The sequence below is a fragment of the Anolis carolinensis genome, chromosome 4, assembly GCF_035594765.1.
Source record: "Anolis carolinensis isolate JA03-04 chromosome 4, rAnoCar3.1.pri, whole genome shotgun sequence".
In the NCBI taxonomy this organism is placed as follows: domain Eukaryota; kingdom Metazoa; phylum Chordata; class Lepidosauria; order Squamata; family Dactyloidae; genus Anolis; species Anolis carolinensis.
In genome coordinates, this window is record NC_085844.1 from 166,509,116 (window position 1) to 166,530,634 (window position 21,519).

A 21,519-nucleotide genomic window follows, 5' to 3' on the forward strand; every position below is an offset into this window, starting at 1 on the left:
TGCTGTTTTCTGAAAAAAATAATTGCCAGTCTCCCTTATCAGAACCACCAAGAAATACTAATATAGTCACTTTCTACCTTTGATGCTGCTTTACATAAAGATTATTAACCCCACCTGGTAAACAATGTTTAAAACATAGAGGAAATTCTAAAGCAGTTTGAGAGAGGGGAAATGCACACACTTTTTGTAAAACAGTCCATCTTAACACAAATTGAATGCAAAATCTTAGACACTGGGAGCTTTTTTTTCAACTCTGCATCACTGGGATTTTTAGATGGAGCTAATTCACTTTCAAATATTTGAACAAGGCTCTCCTCAGGGACCAAAATTAAAATGGAGAAATTTTCCAAAGGAAACCATTCTTCAATCAGCATATATTTACTCAGAACACTGCCCTACAGCATTATTTATAGAAACTTTACAAAAAATGTAAATCTAAAGAGTAATGATTTGTGTATATATTTTGTGCACTGCTTATGCAACTGATTTCTTTTTTCAATGACAAAGACAAAAATAATGACCACTGGTGATCCATACAACTTTAAAGCAGGCAGTAAAGAAAGTGAAATAGATTATTCTCCTTTCCTTCCTTTTCTGAAGTTCCACTCTGAAGTGCCATTTTATCTCCTTCCTCCTTCCTCTGAGGACAGGTAGTTTTAAAATGCCTGAAATGGAAGTCTCTGGAACTTGGACCTTCTCTCTTTTCACTTTTCTCCAAAGAACTCCATTCCAGGTTTTGTAAACTGCCTTGCCTCAGAAGGAGGTGGTGAAGAGTGAAGCTCCAGAGACCTCAATTTTATAGTTTTTAAACTACCTTGCCTTTAGAGAAAGACGAAAGAAAGGAAAAAATAGCCCCAAATGGCTCTACAGTCTTTTTTTTTTAAACAGAAATAGAGCTGTTTGATTGAGGTTGGAGGTAAGGCATTTAAAAAAAAAAGACAAAATTTCCCTCGCGTAATATAAGTACTCCCCCTTTTTATTAAAGAAGAGACAAAATGAGATGAAATACCACAATTAAACTTTTTTATGTTTTGGCTTTGTCATTACATCAAAATGTAAACTGCAATGAAAAAAAATCAGAAAGTGACTGTGGCCCCATCTATATTGCCATATAACACAGTTTCAAAATGCAGAGTAACTGTATTGAACTGGATTTTATGGCAGTCTAGACTCATGCAATCCAAGTCAATTTATATTATATGAGTCTACATTGACCATATAATGTAGTTCAAACTGATATGATACTGTAGATGGGGCCTAAGACTTGGAAAAGCAGCCATGAAGGAACTAAATAAGATCCTCAAATACAAAGATGTATGTTTCTCATTTTGACACTTGTGAAAGCTAGGAAATGAAGAGGACAAAAAAATTTGTTTGAAATGTGATGCTCAAGAAAAGACAAATAAATGACCCCTAAAGATAACATTTACTATAAATGAAGGTGATTACACTGAGGCTATTGTACTTTGGGCATTACATGAGATAATATGATTATTTGAAAAAGACAATAATGCTTGATAAAGTAGAAGGCCCTAAAAAGAGATGAAGACCAGATGATGATGACAACAACAACTACTACTACTACTACAGCTATAAGTAGATTGATTCAGTGTAGGAAACCATAGCCCTGGATTTATAAGATCTAATAGCCATCTTGGAGATCTCTGATTCCACAAAGCAAAGTTGATATAATGACAAAAAGCTACAAAAAAAATCATGAAGGAAATAAAAACTGGATAGTGAAAAGGAATCACATACAGTAGAGTCTCGCTTATCCAACGTAAACGGGCCGGCTGAACGTTGGATAAGCGAATATGTTGGATAATGAGAGCTTACGGAAAAGCCTATTACACATCAAATTAGGTTATGATTTTACAAATTAAGCACCAAAACATCATGTTATACAACAAATTTGACAGAAAAAGTAGTTCAATACTCAGTAATGCTATGTAGTAATTACTGTATTTACGAATTTAGCACCAAAATATCACTATGTATTGAAAACATTGACTACAAAAATGCGTTGGATAATCCAGAACGTTGGATAAGCGAGTGTTGGATAAGTGAGACTCTACTGTATTACCAGACACAAAAGGGATATGGGCTGCTTGTTAGAATATCATTATAATCATACACATTTCAAACAGCACTTACCATTCATGTATTTAGTTGCTGAATACATACAGATGTCTGCTCCTAAAGCTAAAGGTCGCTAAAAAAAGAAAAAAAGTTAAGTCGGGCAGAAAAGGCTCAATGTGTGTTCTTTTGAAAGAATCAACAGGAATAATGAACTAGTTTCCAAAGCACAATTATATTCTGTTGAGACCAAGAGTGTCATAGCAATTTCTGCTATATATAAGTTAAGATGGAGCTGCTAAGAAAACATCCACAAATCCCAGTGATATTTTGCCAGTCATTGCTCATGCAAACACACATATAGAATGAAAAAACCTGTTGGATCTCAGCTCCTAGCATTTCTCATTATTTTCTATGGTAGCTAGGTCTGCTAGGAGCTGCTGCTCAAAAGTCCGTTTCCCACCTCTGCACTAGAGTGCTTCAGGATGTGGTAAATTTTCATTTCAACACAGGGTAGAGGAAGCATGGAGGAGGTGAAGAGAAATCACCTCATGGTGGTATGTTCCAGCCTTGGGATTTATCAAGACTTGATATCAGATATTAAACAAAATGGACTACAGTTGTCTCTCCACATTTGCAGTTTTGACCTGCAGATTTGATTATTCACAGATTTGATTAAAAATATTCTCTCTATGAACTTCTAGGTTCTTCTATAGTCAGCTTCCTCCAGTCATGCTGGAAGAACTACATATTTCTAAAAACAACACATTAAAGTTGACCATAGAGTTGTGCTGGAAGACCTAGAAATTCCTAAAGAAATGTTCTCTCAATTTAACTTTTTTTTTACGTTCACAGGGGTGATTTGCCCCTAACGCTGTGAATGAAGTACATATCTTTTGGGGATATTTGATGAGTATATTTATAAGTGTTAGGAAGGCACAATCACCTGTTTCAAGAAACAGGCTATTTCCACCACGTTTCCTTCTTCTGAATTTTCATATGAATGTGTATGAGTATGAAGCCAAAATAGTCTATATTATTCATTAGGGCTTGTCCTGTTGATTTTCACTTAACATGGCCTTCCCTTAGAAATGCTGCAACTGCCTCAGTGATTTGCTTTCTCTCCATGCTATTGGCATGTGGCAATGTGGTTCACTGGACACTGTTTTCCTCTATTATATTGGCTAATCTATTAGGAATGTTTCATCATGCTGGATCAGTTTGGGAGAATGAGCTTGATTATAGGTCCATGCTATTGCCAGAATTCTAATTCCATGGAATTAGCGCTCTTCCATTTGCCTGCTCTCTTTTTCCAGGGGCTGTCTGGGGCTGTCTCGGTGTAGCCCTATGATTAACTATGATCTCTTTTCCTGTTTGCAAGTAAGTGAGTAAATTACAGACTCTGTGCTTTAAAACTCAAACCCTATGTTTTGCTTGCTAACAATGTAACTTCACGCGTCTTTAGTTAGAGGCAATCTCCACTTTGACTAATGGAGCGTGCTCTCGAATAGGTGTCTAAAGTGGAGTCAAAAATTAATATATTTCTATATGCCTTGACACACTCAAACAAGATCTCACTTTTTAAAGTGAGATCTCCCAGATTTTATTTTAAGGGGTAACTATCCTATCCCCCATGCTCTTTAACATCTACATGAAACTGTTGGGAGAGGTCATCAGGAGTTTTGGAGTTCGGTGCCATCTCTACGTAGATGACACCCAACTCTACTACTCTTTTCCACCAGAATCCAAGGAAGCCCCTCAGATACTGGACCAGTGTTTGGCCGCTGTGATGGGCTGGATGAGGACGAACAGGCTGAAGCTTAATCCTAACAAGACAGAGGTCCTCCAGGTCAGTCGTAGGTCTGATCGAGGTATTGGGTGGCAACCTGTGCTCAATGGGGTTGCACTCCCCCTGAAGGTGCAGGTCCACAGTTTGGGGGTCCTCCTGGACTCAACGCTGATGCTTGATGCTCAAGTGTCGGCGGTGGCAGAAAGGGCCTTTGCACAATTAAAACTTGTGCACCAACTGCAACCATACCTCGTGAAGTCTGATCTGGCCACAGTGGTCCACGCCCTAGTTACCTCTAGATTGGATTATTGCAATGCACTCTACGTGCGGCTGCCCTTGAAGATGGCCCGGAAACTCCAACTAGTCCAGCATTCAGCAGCCAGACTCCTTACTGGAGCAACTTACAGGGAGTGATCAACCCCCCTGGCTCCACTGGCTGCCGTTCATCTTCCGGGCCCAATTCAAGGTGCAGGTGATCACCTACAAAGCCCCGAACGGTTCGGGACCCGTCTACCTTCGTGACCGATCTCATCCTATGAACCTACACGATCCCTTCATTTGTCAGGGGAGGCCCTCCTTTCGCTTCCGCCACTGTCACAAGTGCGGCTGGTGGGGAAGTGGGAAAGGGCCTTCTCGGTGGTGGCCCCCCAGCTCTGGAACTTGCTCCCCAGGGAGATTAGGCTAGCCCCCACCTTGGCAATATTTAGAAAGAGCCTAAAAACTTGGCTCTTTGAACAAGCTTTTGGGGAGTGAATTCCCCATCTCCATGACAGACCTGTTTCTTCGACAATTTCCTCATTTGGTTGCACTTTATCTTGCCCTATTAGTGTACTATAATCACAGGGTTCTCCCACACAAGTTGCTCTTCTATTCGACGATAGCACCTCGTTTACAATTTTCACTCACTGCACTTTACCCAGTTCATTTTATTTTATCTACTTGGGTGCCAAATCCATGTTTTTACCATGATTGTCTTTTATACATATAGGTTTCTTTTATTATGTTTAGAATGTTAATTTACTTTTTGTCTGTATTTTCTGATGTTATTGTATGTTGTTTGCTATTTGCTGTTTTATCCGGGCTTGGCTCCATGTAAGCCGCACCAAGTCCCTTTGGGGAGATGGAGATGGGGTATAAAAATAAATTATTTTTATTATCATCATTATTATTATTATTATACAGAGAGGGTTATCTGAACATCATTTCTGACAATTCGATCTATTAAGGCAAAAAGGAGGACAGATTTGGAATCCAGATTCTTCTGTATTGTATGATCTCCACCAAATACCCTTCTGCCTTCCCATCTGTTCCCGCTCCCCTTCCACACAGCTGAATAAAATCCCACATTTTCTGCTTTGAACTGGAATATATGGCAGTGTGGACTCAGATAACCCAGTTGAAAGCAGATATTGTGATATTCTGGGTTATATGGCTGTGTGGATGGGTCCCCAGTTCCACAAGGTCAAAATATAGCAAAGCATTTTGTAAATTAAGTGTGCTGTATCAATTAGAAGCAGTTGCAGACAAAGACCTGGGACTAGGTGGCTTTTACAGAAATTGAAAGTTACTTCAAGTTCCCAAACCATAATGATTACTGGGACATTCTGAGAGTAAGTGTCCAAAAAAGGTAATGCTTACAAAATTGGAGCTATTATTAACATATAAAAATCAAAAAAGTACAGTAGGAGTGATTAAGGCATAATATCTCTTTGTCTCTCCTAAATCCATCATCCAAGAATATCAGTCAAATAATACTAAAGTATAAAGTAATAATCATAATGGTTTTTTTTTCTCTTGTACAAGATGATTAAAATATTTTCTATACAGGTTACTAGACAACTTTAATCCCCCCATACATACAAGTCAAAAGAGACAATAAATTATCTGATATAAAAACATAGCAAGCATTAAAGTTTGCCAATTTTTGTAAGCTGCCCTGAGTCCCTTGGGTGAGAAGGGCGGGGTATAAATGTTGCAAATAAATAAATAATAATAAATAAATTCCTGATTTATTTGAAGGGAATTTTATTTATATGGATAACCAATATAAATGGATAAACCAATATGGATGGGAGAGTAATCTAGCCCTAACAGGAGAAAAAAAAGTTTCTTTGAGGTCTGGTGCTTCTCTCTGCCTCATATGAGAATGCTATCATGACTAATTTTGATTTTTTTTCCTTCCTCCTGATAAAATTTCCTCTAAAATTCAGGGGGCAAATTGTTAAAGATGTTGGAAGGGCTCACCCACAATAACTTTTTGAAAAAGGAAAATATGCACCACGGGCTAATCAGCTTACCTGGAAATATGCAGACATAAATGTATTATCTACTGCTAAAATAACTCCTTTGTGTTTATGGACAACCTTGGCACATGCTTGAATATCAATAACTTTCAACATTGGATTTGTGGGAGTTTCAATCCAGACAAGCTGTGAGATTAAAAAGATTAAGTTATACAATGACACAAATGTTTATTTTTCCAAAGGCGTCACAACATATATAAAGGCATCATCATATATTCTTGTTTGTCTATATTATATATTGCAAAAAGTATTCCAGGTTGAGCATCCTTTATTCAGAATTCTGAAATACTCCAAATTCTACCATTGTCTATGGAGATGGATCAAATAATGACACCTTTGCTTTCTGATGGTTTAGCATGGACAAACTTTGTTTCATACACAAAATTCTTTAAAATACAGTGTATAAAATTATCTTCAGAAAATGTGTATAAGTTGCATATGAAACATAAATGGGTTTTGTGTTCAGAGTTTGGTCTCACATCCATTACGTATATATATGCAAATACAGGGATTTCAAAATCTCCCCAAAAAGACTGAATTCTAAAAGACTCCTGCACTAAAGAGGACTGTCCTTATGCAGAGCAAAATACTCCCTTACTTTATACAAAGGTCCAATGACTTGTATTTTTTTTAAATGGTCATGCCACTGTTAGTATATGAAGGCAGGAATGGTCACAAATAAAGATGTGGGACTACATGTTGCCCACTTTTGAACTAAACAAATCACTGTAGAGTAGGCATGGGCAAACTTCGGCCTTCCAGATGTTTTGGCCTTCAACTCCAATAATTCCTAACAGGCTGTTAGGAATTGTGGGAGTCGTAGTCCAAAGCACCTGGAAGGCCCAAAGTTTGCCCATGCCTGCTGTAGAGTCTGCAAAAAGTTCTTCACTGTGCTACATTGGGCTTTATCGAACACTACTCTGGGCTTCATTTGACACTAAACTCTCAGTCTAAAATAAGAATAGCATATTGCAGAACGCTCTTTTTAAAAAGAGGAAAAACCCTCCACTTTGCTAGGTATGTAGTCCTATAGTAAAATATTCCAGTAAGTGGAAGGTTGAGAAACATGAAAGCCTTAACTGCAAATGCCCCAGTACTTTTTAAATGGGTAAAAAATTCCGTTCAATTAACTCCTCGCTAGGACCTTTAAATTACTGAAATTCTTGCCTAGAATTCTCAGAAAGTTTTGACAAAGCACTACAAGAGAATTCCACAGCTTCTTTGAACTCAAGGACCCTACCTGGCATTATTTGTTCACCATTTGTATGGATCCCAGTTTAATTTCCAAGCAACCATGCAAGAATAGGCAGATTCCAAAAAATCTAATCAATCCTATTCCCTATTCCTATTATGCTTTACCTAAAAAAAGAGAAAATATTCTGTTTATAATGTGTGTACTTAATCTAGCAAACAATTTACAAGGTATCTACTCAAGAGATCAGCAGTTACAGCTGTCTCATACATAGTCCTTGAATCGAAGAAGGGTTATTCTAAAGAAATATACACTATACCACTTTAATCTCTGCCATTGGTAGCTGGAGCAAACATATTAATTCCCAGATGTTGCATAACAAGCAAAGTTTATGGAAGAAAGTCATTCCAAATACATACATTGATGAAGGCACTATTTTATGAGCAATCCCCACCTCACATTTTTACCTTAGTCTGAGGTGTGATTGCAGCATCAAGGCTTTCCAGTTTGGTACAGTCGACAAAAACAGTTTTCAGGCCCATGTCTGATGCCATTTTACTGAAATATCTATTGGTACCTAGAATATGAAGTAACCTCATCTTTATAATCTTCATTATACCATACATTAATTATAGCATCAGAAAGCAAAATGGATACAAGGGGAAACATTTGTTATGCACTTGTTAGAGTTATATTTTGCCTTTCCTCCAATTTTCTCAAAGTGGTATATAGGGCTCTCTTCTTTTTTGCCAAAAGGTGGGATAAACTGAAAGGGAATGTCCAAAATTACTCAGTAAAATGTATGGCTCATTGGGGACTTGAACCTGAATTTCCTGAGCTCGTCCACTATTTTTTATTTTTTTATTTAATTTATATACCACTCTTCTCCCCCAGGGGCTCTCATTTTACCCTTTTGGAATTCGTTATGTAAAACACATGATCGTCAGCTACAACCATATTTTGATGGTAAACTGACATTTCAACTGACAGGAAATGAAGGAAGCTTCTACAGATAACATTTCTATGTAAACAGAACATCGTATTTCACAGCTCACTCATAATATTTGTTTGTTAAAATATTTTTATCTTGCTCTTTGGTTTAAAATATGTTGGGGATATCAGGTCTGCCTAACATACAAGGAAGTCCTAAAATTAGAAAGAACAAAAACAAAGGTTTGGGAAATAACCATTGTTCAGTGGACAGAGCTCCTGCTGTGGCCTAAAGAAAGTCAATGTTTGGACACTTTCCCTTCTACTTTGGTTAGCATTGCAATTTGCATCTTTAAAATTTAATCAGATAAATATTATAGATTCAAATAAACACTGGTTTGACAAACAACAAATTCTCAATGTTGTTCTCATCAGACATTATGAAAATAGATATTTGGTTTGAGACCTAAAGTTTATACATAGGTCTGAAGATATGACATTGAAGTGAGATAATTTCTTTAAAATAACATTAACAATAATGTATATAAAATAATAAGTATTATTAATATTATTTGATAATGATGAAGTTAATTATGCATCATCTTCACTACAAAATTTTATGTGAGAAAGACTCAATCCTACAATATGTTGCAGAAGAATAAAAAATAAACCAAAGGCTCTTATGTAAATGCAAACACAAATTGTTGCTCCATTTGAAATGAAAGAACAGTGTTCTGTGAAATACCACATCACTACTAGTATTTTCTCCACATTAAAAAGGAAACAGTTGGCTGGTGGCACACAGTCACGTCCTCCTTGCTTTCATGGAAAACATGTTTTCCTCTTTTCACATGAAGGCAGTCACATTAGTACATGTTACTTGGATGCCCCAGCCTGCAGCTACGGTAAACGGATACCTATTTTGCCAATCACTAAAGCCACCTTTGGCTGCTGTCCCAGAAAAAGCAGAAAAGTGAGCAGCACAGAGATACATGGAAAGAGAGCAGCTTCTTTTCCAAGAAAAATAACACATAAAAAGGCCTGTAACGTTGATTTATTATTTGCATATGGAGTATGTGTTTAGTTCCACAAAGTAAAAACTTATTGTGAAATATATATCTTTTAACCAGCTCTTGGTCTATTCTGAACCATTACCGAAATTGTTGTAAAATTATAAAATGAAGCTGGGATTCAGGGCATAGTTTTATGGTGGATGACCTACAATCAATTTTTAGAAATTCTCTCCCCCTCTTGTTTAACAATCCAATTCCTTGACCTTTTGCATAGCATTTTCTAATGGCTATTCAGGTGAGACTGCTCAGTAAGGAAGGGCAAAGAATTTGCTTTTACCAGCCCTGTTGCTCACATCTGAACATGGATCCAGGCCAGTAGTTATTCCATTTCCAATGGAACCAAGCCATTTTAATTATATATGACGTGACAAAATGAAATACATCTTGCAAAAGTAGAACTAATTCCTAGTCTCATTAAGGCCCCTTCCACACTGCCACTATACCCCGGGATCTGATCCCAGACTATTTGCTTATCCCAGATTATCTGGCAGTGGAGACTCATATAATCCAGTCTAAAGCAGTGGAGACTCATATAATCCAGTCTAAATCAGATCCTGGGATTTAGGGCAGCATAGAAGGGTCCTAAGAGAGGATCTAGAATAGCAACCTCTAGGACACCTCAACAGACACCAGATATTCCTGGGCTACAAGTCCCAGCAATCCCAGTCAATGACAAGAAGGTACAGTCCAACAACAGATGGATTTTTTAGGAACAGCACAGAAGGCTGTGGTGCAGCACCAAATGGCAAATAGAAGAAACAGAAGAAATGGGTCAGTAGTTGAATACATTCTCAACTATATTATGGGGTGCAAAAAGTGAGGTTGCTGCCCCTCCAGATCCACTAGTGAGCTAATTTAGTCACCTGCCCCACATGTAACAGTTTCCCATTCTTGATCCAAGGACTTGGTAATATTCTCAAAAACTACTCCAGAGAGGGTACATTCAGTGTGTTGTACATGCAAATAAGCAATTTCATGTATGAGGAAAGTTCAGTGACTTCCCATAAACCATTAATGCACCTAGGGATTGTATCTGAATCTATTGAAGGGTTAATAATTGCAATACAATTATTGTAGTACATAAGCTTTTTTAAAAAGGGGGAAATTGGGAAACTCGCTTTACTGACATAGAACTTATTCACAACTATCTTACCATAAAAATGAGACACCTATCTAATCTGATGGAACTGTTGACTTTGAAGTTATCCTCAGCAGTAAACATAAATATGTAAACTCAGGTTGAATATATGTTTATATGCCTTCTGGGCTACAATTCAGATTACATCCAGGACATTTAAGGCCTCCTAAGCTTAGGAATATCACTCACCTCCATAGACATCATCTGTACAAACAATATTATCTCCTGCCTTTAGTAGATGTGCAATGTTCAGGGTAGCTGCTAATCCAGAAGCATATGCTAAACCTTAAAGAAAAGATAGAAGAAACCCAAACAACTTGATAAATTAAATAACTTGGTTCTCCATTACATTTCAGCAAACACAAAGAAGGGCATATCCCTTCCTGGTTTGAACATTGCCTTGTTTACAAGGCATAGCTTGCTGTGAAGGGATTACATTAAGAGTGTCAAAAATTAACCCAGTATCAAGAAGCAAATGGGTTTATCTTGAAGCACAAATTATGCCCAATCCCAACAGCACTATTTTGTGAATGTATACACATTTATAGTATATGGACACTTCTAAAAATGAAGTACTTCACGCTAGAAAATGTGGGATAGTAAATGGATTAATGTCAGGCAGTGCACCTACACTGTAGAATTAATGCAGTTTGACACCACCTTAGCTGCCATGACTCAATGCTATGGAATCACAGGTGCTACGGTTTCAGAAGGTCTTTAGCTTTCTCTGCCAAAGAAGTGCTGGCACCCCAGCAAACTACTCCTCCTATTATTCCATGACCTTGAGCCATGGCAGCTAAGAAGGTGCAAATAGCATTAATTCTACAATGTAGATGCACCCAAGAACAAAAATTCTAATTGGTTGTAAACTCCCCCACCCCACAAAAAAACTAAATAAAATTATGTTGTTGCATCACTGTGCAGCATAAAACAAAGATTAACCACAGATTTTAATTACTGCTGTTTTTCTAAGAAACTATGTTTTCAGATTGTGTAGTCAATGGTAGATGTAGCCAGCTTACAATATTTGGCTCCATCCAGTGCTGCCACAGCTTTTTCTAAGCAATCACGAGTCGGATTTCCACAACGACTATATTCAAAGCCCTATGAAAGAGACAAAAATAAATATTGAATCATCCCTGACAATAGCAGATAGAATCCTTAGAGTAATTACAGTAACTAGTTTTGATAAATAAAAAGTAATTCTACTTCCTGGCATAAAACTGGGATTTCTGAAAGTTTTCACCATTTTTTATTTTTAAAAGAAAAAACCTGTGCCTTATGGTTGTGGAAAATGTTTTATCTTGTATATATGCAATTGCTATTCATTTTCCATTGTTACCAACATAGCATGAGAACCCAAGTCATGAATAGAATAATTCTTGAAAAATAGAAGTCCTTTATGCCAGTGGATTCACTATGGACACGGCAGCACTGTGCATATGCCAAGATATCCAGTATTGCCTGGGGATGAAAACTATACAATATGAGTGACTGGACAAGTTTTCTCCAGGCCTTCATTTTCATATTACTTGGAGATAGTTAGAAAACATAATTAGAAAGGAAGAATTTTCCTCCTTCAGAGATCAAGAGAGTATGACACAAAAAGGACCCAAGTTCAGAATGTTTGGAATAAAAGGAACATTGCCAGTATCAAGAGAAGTAGAACAAATATTGGGACTAAAGAGATCAGAAAGAATGAAGACTCGGAGGAAACAGAGATTCCCACAAGAATTATTCAGTTGGTTTGTCTGCCTATCCAGAAAGTAAAATGCACTGGTAACAGCTAAGAGCGGATCCAAATCATTATCTCTGAGAGCTCTCGTCCAACATTCAAACCACTATGCTAGCTTCTAATTTTCCCTCCCTTGATTTAGATTGGGGTACCTTAGTGTGTCTGGTCCAGTTGCCAATTCATTGCCTGAGATACTCCATCATATGGATTGTCAAAAAATGGGTGAACCTCTACACTGTCATATAATCTAGTTCAAAGCAGATAATATGGATTTAGTGTAGGTCCAGCCTCAATGTACTGTGAAAGAGGACCCCAAATATCCTAAAAGTGGTAGTTTGCAATCTTTTCTTTACCATGGACCCTCTTTATCTTTTGTTGCCATTGAGCATCAAGACTTCACTCAAGATTTAAAATTCTAAAGTGCATGTCATTTATTTAAAGTTGCTCAGCAAGGGTTTTCAAATTTGAAGAAGAGAGGAATAAGTTCTGGTAAATGAACACACTCCTATTATAATTCAGTCAGCTTTCCACATTTGCAGGGTTGACTTTTGTGGATTTGATTAAAATATTCTCTCTAGGAATTTCTAGGTCCTTCAGAAATCACATCGAAAGAACTAGATTCTTAGAAGAACACGTCTCTAGGAATCTTTAAGGCAGTGGTTCTCAACTTGTGGGTCCCCGGGTGTTTGACCTACAACTCCCAGAAATCCCAGCCAGTTTACCAGCTGTTAGGATTTCTGGGAGTTGAAGGCCAAAACATCTGGGGACTCACAGGTTGAGAACCACTGCTCTAAGACCTCTAGCACAACTCTATGGTTAATTTCCAAAAGAAGCTGACCTTAGAGGATCTAAGAGGATCTAAGAGAATCTAAAAATTCCTAGAGAGGTATTCTTTCAGGTTAAAAAGATAAGTGTTTTTATTCATGTTTTTCTATTTCTGTGGGGGGTCCGGTGCTCTTAACTTCTGCACATTTGAAAGACTAACTGTATTTTTATTTCATACATCATAATCATAATACATTAATACCAATCCATGGTCTAATATTAATTTTAATGAATGAATGAACTAGTGAGAGAGCTGGTCCTGCATTTCATTATAAATCTTGCCATATCAGTTTTAATAGCTGAAACCTGTATTGCCCACCTGGAACAGTTGGCGTTATGTGAACTGGAGTAACTGCAGTGAAGTCAAAATAATAATTTCATTAAATGCAAAACAAAAAGTTAATCAATGGCCAGATTGCCTTTTGGCCGATAAAATCTATTGTTGCAAACATTCCAATGTTCTCTTGATGTACACACCTGTGCTGCTTTGTTGCATCAAAGACTAGTGCACTTTAACAGGTTTAATTATTTGCACATTTCAACAGAACTACTGCAAAACTAACAAATTAGGGATCACAGCCAATTGGCCTCCGGGCATCAAAAGAAGGCTTCACCTTTCTTTTGGAACAAGATATCTTGTACAGATTGTCTAATAAAACATGACATGGGGGGGGGTCCTTCTAGTTTTGTATCTTAACTATATCTGTCAGGATAACGTCTCACTCATTAACTAGTAAAATATTAAGTATCTTATTGAACATTAACAGAAAAAAAGAACAGTTTGACACTTTGACTGCAAAACAGACAGTTTCTTGTGGCACTATAAAGGCAATAGATCTATTGCAGGGTTTACTGAAAGCTCGAATGGGTTTATTGAACATGAAGCCTCATGACATTTTATACACAGGTGCTTTTCCAATTTAAACTCTGTAATGAATCATACAATGCTTTGGAAAGCTGCCCAGTGGCTTATGCAAGTTTCCTATAGTGTTGCATCATGCAGTGGACAAGGTAGGAAGGCAAGTTTCTTATGTCCTGCCCATTCAAATCTGCTGAGCTGAAATGACTGAGCATTTCCTTGTAACTTTGGAGTTGCTCAAATCTATGATGACGATCCAGAAATTCAACACTGAAATGCTTTGAACTTAAGACACATATCCTGTTGGGAATAGACATAACTTTAATTTGTACAATCAAAAACCAGAAGTTGAAAATCACATATACAAATAACATGCATATCTTCCATATCCAGAGATTTAAAATAAGATCTAAGGAGGAAAATAAAGGGTATAAAATTGTGGTGTGGGCACAGTGGAGTGAAAAATAAAATAGCTGAAATGTGAGATTTTAACTTTTGAATATGTAATGTAAGTCAACTAGAAAATGCAGGTCATAAGTTTCCAAAAAATTGCATTTCACTAATCATGTCATGAGCTGCCCAAACTATATAAACAATGTTCAGCAACCACCATGTGAAAACCTGGCACTGAAAGCTACTGCTAGACTCTACATATACCATATATAATGGGCAGTAAGGAACATATTTTAAAATATATCCATGACTGTACAACCATTGTATCCAGGAGAATATGTTTCAAGATACCTTGTGGATACCTGAAATGTAGGATAACAGACCCTGTATTTTGACTATATTTGCATAAGACGACTTTAAAAGGCCCACAAACACTTTCAAGGATAAATATCTTTGAAGTGTGGGCAACTGAAATCGTGGATATCGAATCCATGCATAAAGGGGTTATACTGCATATGGAGATCAACTCATACAAAGGCCATCATATGTGTATTACGGAATTTCAAATCTATACCAAAACTACCAAATGAACTAAAAAAAAAAGACAGTGTAAAAGGGGTCTTCACTTGAGAGGGAGAACTTTGAAATAAAAATCAGATTGGAGGAATAAGAAATTCAGATGAGTATGTTTCCCTGTATGAATATAAAGAAAGAAAAGAAATCCAAAGCCATACTATGACTTTTTAACATATTGTGTCACATGGCAAAGACTTTTCACACTACAAAATTATAGTGTTATGATTCCACTTTAACTGCCATTCCAACATTCAATGGAATCTAGAAAATTATAGTTTAGGAAAGGAGTATTTGCAATGCACAACCAGAGGGCTCAATGCCCCATCAAACTACAGATCCCAGGACCCGACAAGCTGAGAGCATAGCAGTTAAAGTGGAATCATAATGTTAGTGTGAAAATTGTTCTTTTTGAAAATGATAGGACAGACAATAGGAGAAATACAAAAATTTGGGACAAACACCATCTGGATTTCTTGAAATATTAACCAGTGGACGCCCACCCCAGCAATCATTACTAATGGGCAAATGGCATCCAGTTTAGAAAATTTGGGCTTTCAAACTGGTGCGTTTCAGGAAGACTGCTGGGGTGGGCGTCCACTGGTTAATATTTCAAGTGGAAAAGGGCCAAATTCTCTCCCACTCCACAATTCCAGTCATCAGGAGAGAGATAGGCATAGTTGCTATTTGATTGGGGGGGGGGGGGACATGAAAATACAGGCTTATGTAGTTTGGCTTCTAAGAATGCATCGAGATAAAATCTAAAACCACTTTAATTGCCATGGCTGGATGCTATGGAATCCTGGGATTTGTAGTTTGTTAAGACACCAGCATTCTTGGGGAAAAAAGACTGAAGGTCTTGTAAACCTCCCAGGATTCTATAGCATTGAGCCATGGCAGCTAAACTGCATTCATTTTACAGTGCAGTTGCATCCTGATGGTATAAAATAAAACTAAAGTAAAATGATATGTCAAATAATATAACAGAATACAATATGCACTAATATAATGCAATAGTCTAAAATAATATAAGATAATAACAGTGTAAAATAAGCTTCTTTTTCTTCAGCGTTTGTCCTGCTTGATGGTGAGGTCCGCTTTACTAGTTTGTTGGCGCATGTATATTATTTTACTTGAGTTTATTTTATATATATCATATATAAATAAATAAATATGTAATAAATAAAAATAAAGAATAACATAGTGAAATAAATGATATAAATAAATATAAACAAAAATGAAATATAATATATAGATATGTAACGGTGCCTGGTGGCACAATGTGTTAAAGCACTGAGTTGCTGAACTTGGGGACCAAAAGGTCCCAGGTTCAAATCCCAGGAGTGGAATGAGCAACCGCTGTTAGCCCTAGTTCCTGCCAACCTAGCAGTTTGAAAACATGCAAATGTGAGTAGATCAATAGGTACCGCTCTGGCGGGAAGGTAACAGCGCTCCATGCAGTCATGCCGGCCACATGATCTGGAGATGTCTATGGACAATGCCGGCTCTTCGGCTTAGAAATGGAGATGAGCACCAACCCCCAGAGTCAGACACGACTAGACTTAATGTCTGGGGAAAACCTTTACGTAATACAGTAGAGTCTCACTTATCCAAGACTCGCTTATCCAACGTCCTGGATTATCCAACGCATTTTTGTAGTCAATGTTTTCAATACATTGTGATATTTTGGTGCTAAATTGGTAAATACAGTAATTACTACATAGCATTACCGCGTATTGAACTATTTTTTCTGTCAAATTTGTTGTATAACATGATGTTTTGGTGCTTAATTTGTAAAATCATAATCTAATTTGATGTTTAATAGGCTTTTCCTTAATACCTCCTTATTATCCAACATATTCACTTATCCAACGTTCTGCCGGCCTATTTTGGGCTGTGGCGCAGGCGGGAGAGCAAGCCTGCTGAAATTAACTGCAATGAATCACTCTGACTAGGAGGTCATGAGTTCGAGGCCCACTCAGAGCCTATGTTTGTTTGTCTTTGTTCTATGTTAAAAGGCATTGAATGTTTGCCTATATGTGTAATGTGATCTGCCCTGAGTCTCCTTGGGGTGAGAAGGGCGGAATATAAATGCTGTAAATAAATAAATAAATAAATAAGTGAGACTCTACTGTATATAGATACATAAATATAAAATAAAATATAAATATAAATAAATAAAAATGTGATATATATAGATAGATATAAAATAAAAACATTAGAAATAATAAAATAAATAAAAATGATAATATAAAATACACAATATATAATAATTAATAAATAAAATGAGTGGGCGGAGGCTCTACAGAAGGGCACCTCCTGTGGCCTCAGCCCCACCCCTGAGGGACTCACGCTGTGCTGTCCGGGCGCGTACTGCTTGAAGGTGGTGGCGAGCGAGATAGGAGGAACCACGGCCAAAGACTTCCACTGCTCGGGGTCCTGCCCCGCGTGGATGGCCTGCGTGGCGAAGTTCTTGAAGGGCGGCAGGAAGCCGGCGGACTTGTCTTTCCCCTTCTCCATGGGAAGATGGGCGAGGGAGTATTGCGAGAGAGAGAGAGAGAGAAGCGAAGGCACGGGTGCCGGCCGAAGGAGCAAGAAGAGCCGAGGCAGGCGAAGGAGGCTGATGGCTGGGCCGGCGAGTGTGGCCGTGCTTAAGGGCTGGAAGGGAAGCCCCGCCCGCGCGGCCGGAGGGAGGAGAGCCCCGCCGCCCTATCCGGGCCCAGAGCCGCCCGGCCGAGGCCTCCCATTGGCCCGGAGCCAGGCGCGTGTCTCCCTCCGTGTCCTGTAAGGGGTCGATGGACTGGAGCAACAAAGGGGAGGGCGCTCGCACTTATTCCCGCGCCCCTTGTCGGACTGCAACTCCCACAATTCCTAACAGCCGGTAGACTGCTACAGCTTAAGGCTATGGAATCCTGGGAGTTGCAGTTTGTGGAGGCAACAACATTCTGGCAGGGGAAAGCTATAGACCTTGTGAAACTGCAACTCCCAAGATTTCATAGCATTGTGCCATGGTGGGTCAAGTGGCTACACCCTCGGGTTGCTAACTGCCCTTCTACTCACCCCTTTTTTTAAGCATAGGACAGAGTAATACAGTACTGTATTCATTATGAGCATTGCCATGGAGGTGAGCGCTGAACTTCGGTCTTATCAGATGGCTGATTAAACATACAGCTTGGGGCGCTTCTGGGTGAGCCTTTGCTTTCGTCAAAGCAACCAAGTCCATTTGGCAGGTAAACAAGTTCATTACGAAATGTCAAGTGCTGAATATATATCAGAATTGCATCTAATGTCTACAAAAATGGTATTCAAAACTGGGCAATTTGTTTGCCTAGGAAACACGTAGACTCTCATTTTAAATCACCCTGTGAAAAAAGGGGTTTGCATGTTTTGTTCCGTACTAAAGATAAACTGTCGGCCATTGGGATGAGCTAGCCAACAAGGAATTTAGGAAGCAGGAAAGAAGAGCCCATCTATAGCCGTAATTTAAAAATAATGGCATAAAAGCAGGACATGAGTAACTTTTTCTTTCATCAGCTTTTGTTCACAAGGAAACACCATTTTGAAAAAGAATTTTCTGATAATGACCAATAACTGCTGAGGATCTCACTTTACAGAATCCTTCTATAAAGGGTTTTCTGGGTTTTTTTCCTGGGGCTACTACGTGATATATTATGAGCCTTCCTGGACTAATGGGCCATATAATCTGTGAAGGCTCCTCCTATGTTTTCCTCTAGCGAACTGGGCTATAATCCATGAGTGCATACTTATATTCAAATAATTCAGCCCTATTCATAAGATTTTATAGGAGTCCACCTACCATTAAATACCCTGCTCCGACCCATAACTTCTGTCTTGTTGTTACCCCATTAAACAAAATCCATTAAGGAGGGAATGACTGAAAGAGTCTGATAATGCCTTTTGACTGGTAACACTATGCACTGTCAATCTGGAAGAACTTATCCTACTCATAAAGGATATGCATGGGTAACATAACCTCTTAAACACAAAACACTTTAGTGAATGGAGACAAAATGACAGGACAAATGTTGAGGCAAAGAGCACCAGAAAGATGTAAGGACAAAACATTTTACTTATATCAGAATCATTAATCTCAGTCTTGGGAAATGCAACAACTTGGTTGGTTTCCTTTTACTTCTTAAAATACTATTTTGTAAGCTAGGTTTAGCATTGTATATCTAAAAATGTAATCAAAGTTTTATTAACAAGTATATCCTTGAATAACACTACTTAGGAAACCTACTTTCAGAAATTACCTCAAAATTGATAAATTCAACAGCTGAAAATCCATGTGTGGATCATATCAATTTAATGTGACAAGAAGGTGTTTCTCGACTACAAACATCTGGACTAAAAAGTTATCCCTTTCTGGTTTTCTGTACCTTTCAAGCAATTTAAAAAATAAAAATGTGTATTCCTCTTGGATGATGTTCTGCTTCCAAGGTTTGGGTATTTTTCCCCTTTCTCCTTTTCCCACAATCTATATAAATGAAATGTCTTTCTTCTGTGCTATATATATATACTAGCTTGGGGACCCGGCGGTGCCCGGGTTATTTGAGAACGGAATTGTTTGCCTTTGTTCCAAGTTTAGTCTCGATCCAGTGTCAGTTGGCTTTAGTTGGTACGGGTGAACTACAACTCCCGTATGCAAGTCCATGGTCGATCCCCCTCCAAACAGCTTCAGGATGTAAAGCAGGTCATGGGGACTCGATGTGTCAAGTTTGGTCTTGATCAGACATTGGTGAGGGTCGCAGTGGTCTGGGGAAGTGAGTGAAGGTACTGTCAATCCCATCATCCATGGTCTGTTGCTCCCTCAAATGATAGGAGGATGTAAAGTGGGACACATTGCACCTATATGTCAAGTTTGGTACAGTTTCATCATTCATGGGCATCACAGTGGTCTGTGAGAGTTGAATTGGATGAAGGTACTGGAAATCCCATCATCCTTGGTGCATTCTCCTGCAAACCACACCAGGACATAAATTGTGTGACATTGCACCTGTATGCCAAGTAAGGTACAGTTTCGTCTTTCATGGGTATCACAGTGGTCCATGGGAGGTGAATAGGATAAGGGTACTGCAAATCCCATCATCCAAGGTCCATCCTGCATCAAACCAGATCAGGACGTAAAGGGGGCCACATTGCACCTTTGTATCAAGTTTGGTACAGTTTTGTCATTCATGGGAATCACAGCGGCCTGTGGGAGGTGAATTGGATGAAGGTACTGCAACTCCCATCGTCCTTGGTCCATCCTCCCCCAAACTGCTGCAACATATAAAGTGTGTCATTTGGGATATATATACCAGATTTGGTTCAGTTCTGTCATATGTAGCAGTTGCTGTGGTCTCAAGAAGCGAGTGAAGGTACTGCATGTCCCATCTGTGTGCCAAGTTTGGTCCAGTTCCATCACTGGTGGGCATCGCAGTGGTCTGTGGGAATCGTAGCGATTGAAAGTACTACATATCCCATCACCCATGGTCCATCATCCTGCAAACGGCACCAGGACATAAAGCGCATCATGGGGTAGGCTCTCTGGAATTGTGGGAGTTGGAGTCCAAAACACCTGGAGGGCCCAAGTTGGCCCGTGCCTGGTTTAAAGGCTTCCATACAATCCTAGAGTTAGAAGGGGTGCCCATCTAGTTGAACCCCCTTCTGCCATAGAGGAAGACACCATCCAAGCCCTCCTGACAGATGGCCATCCAGTCACAAATACAATTGGGAGATAGAGTCCTAGATTTGAAAGGGGTCTCTGAAGGTCATCCAGTCCAGCCCCATCTGCCACAAAGGAAGAGACCATTCAAGCCCTCCCGACAGAAGGTCATTCCAACCATACATACAATTGAGGCATTTATTTATTTATTTAATTCTGATATTTCTCCCCCGCCTTTCTGCAATGGACCCAAAGTGGCTTGCAAGGTCATTAAGCCACGTGCTAACATCCACCATATAAATAAAACATAAAAGTAATGTCAAGCAATGGTAGTATAAATAAGACATAGCAGGGTTCAGTGGGGGCAGGTGAACTACAACTCCCATATGCAAGTCCATCATCCATGGTCCATCCCACTCCAAACAGGGCCCGGATGTATAGTAGGCCATGGAGACTGTATGTGTCAAGCCTGTTAGAGTGAGTAGGCCAAAGTCTGCTCTGTGGTAGTTTTTTGCCTCAGTAAAAACTGGGGGGGGGGGGGGGGGGGTAAACAATCCTTAAAAGGAAAGAATAAAAAGATAGTCATTATTTTCTCTTTAGTCTGCTGTGAATAGTATTTACGTACTGCCGCCTTACCTTGTTGAAGGAGAGTGCTGTATCTAAAAGACACAGGCAAAAGCTGCTCTGTTTGGAACCATGTGGAACAGGGAAGATGGCTGCCTCTTTTGCGGCCTAGCACAATGGAGCCAGGCTGCAAGGCCTGAAACGTGTTAGCAAAATGATCAAAGGAGGCTTGGATTGGGGCTTTGGGGGCTAGAAGTGTTCATAAGCATATCGTTAAAAAGATAATAATGTTCTCTGCTGTCTTTTGAGGAAAGTAGGGCCTTACAAAGAAGTTAAAAGCTGAGGCAAGATGGCGTCCTCCTTTTCGGCCTAGCAGCGAGGGGCCAGCCTGGAAGGCCTTA

General features: G+C 38.8%; 2 protein-coding genes across 2 annotated transcripts in view; both read right to left on the minus strand.

The window, feature by feature from the left end:
• Positions 1 to 17,563, minus strand: part of cth (cystathionine gamma-lyase) — a 31,498-nt gene extending 13,935 nt beyond the window's left edge. The window contains exons 1-6 of the mRNA XM_003225834.4: positions 17,239 to 17,563; positions 11,524 to 11,605; positions 10,691 to 10,786; positions 7,828 to 7,937; positions 6,163 to 6,294; positions 2,155 to 2,212 (exon numbers count right to left, since the gene is read on the minus strand). Coding sequence (XP_003225882.2) covers positions 2,155 to 2,212; positions 6,163 to 6,294; positions 7,828 to 7,937; positions 10,691 to 10,786; positions 11,524 to 11,605; positions 17,239 to 17,406 — 646 coding nt within the window. The 5' untranslated portion in view covers positions 17,407 to 17,563. The remainder of the gene's footprint in view (positions 1 to 2,154; positions 2,213 to 6,162; positions 6,295 to 7,827; positions 7,938 to 10,690; positions 10,787 to 11,523; positions 11,606 to 17,238) is intronic.
• lrrc7 (leucine rich repeat containing 7) overlaps positions 1 to 21,519 on the minus strand; it is a 645,519-nt gene that overhangs the window by 239,132 nt on the left and 384,868 nt on the right. The window lies entirely within an intron of this gene.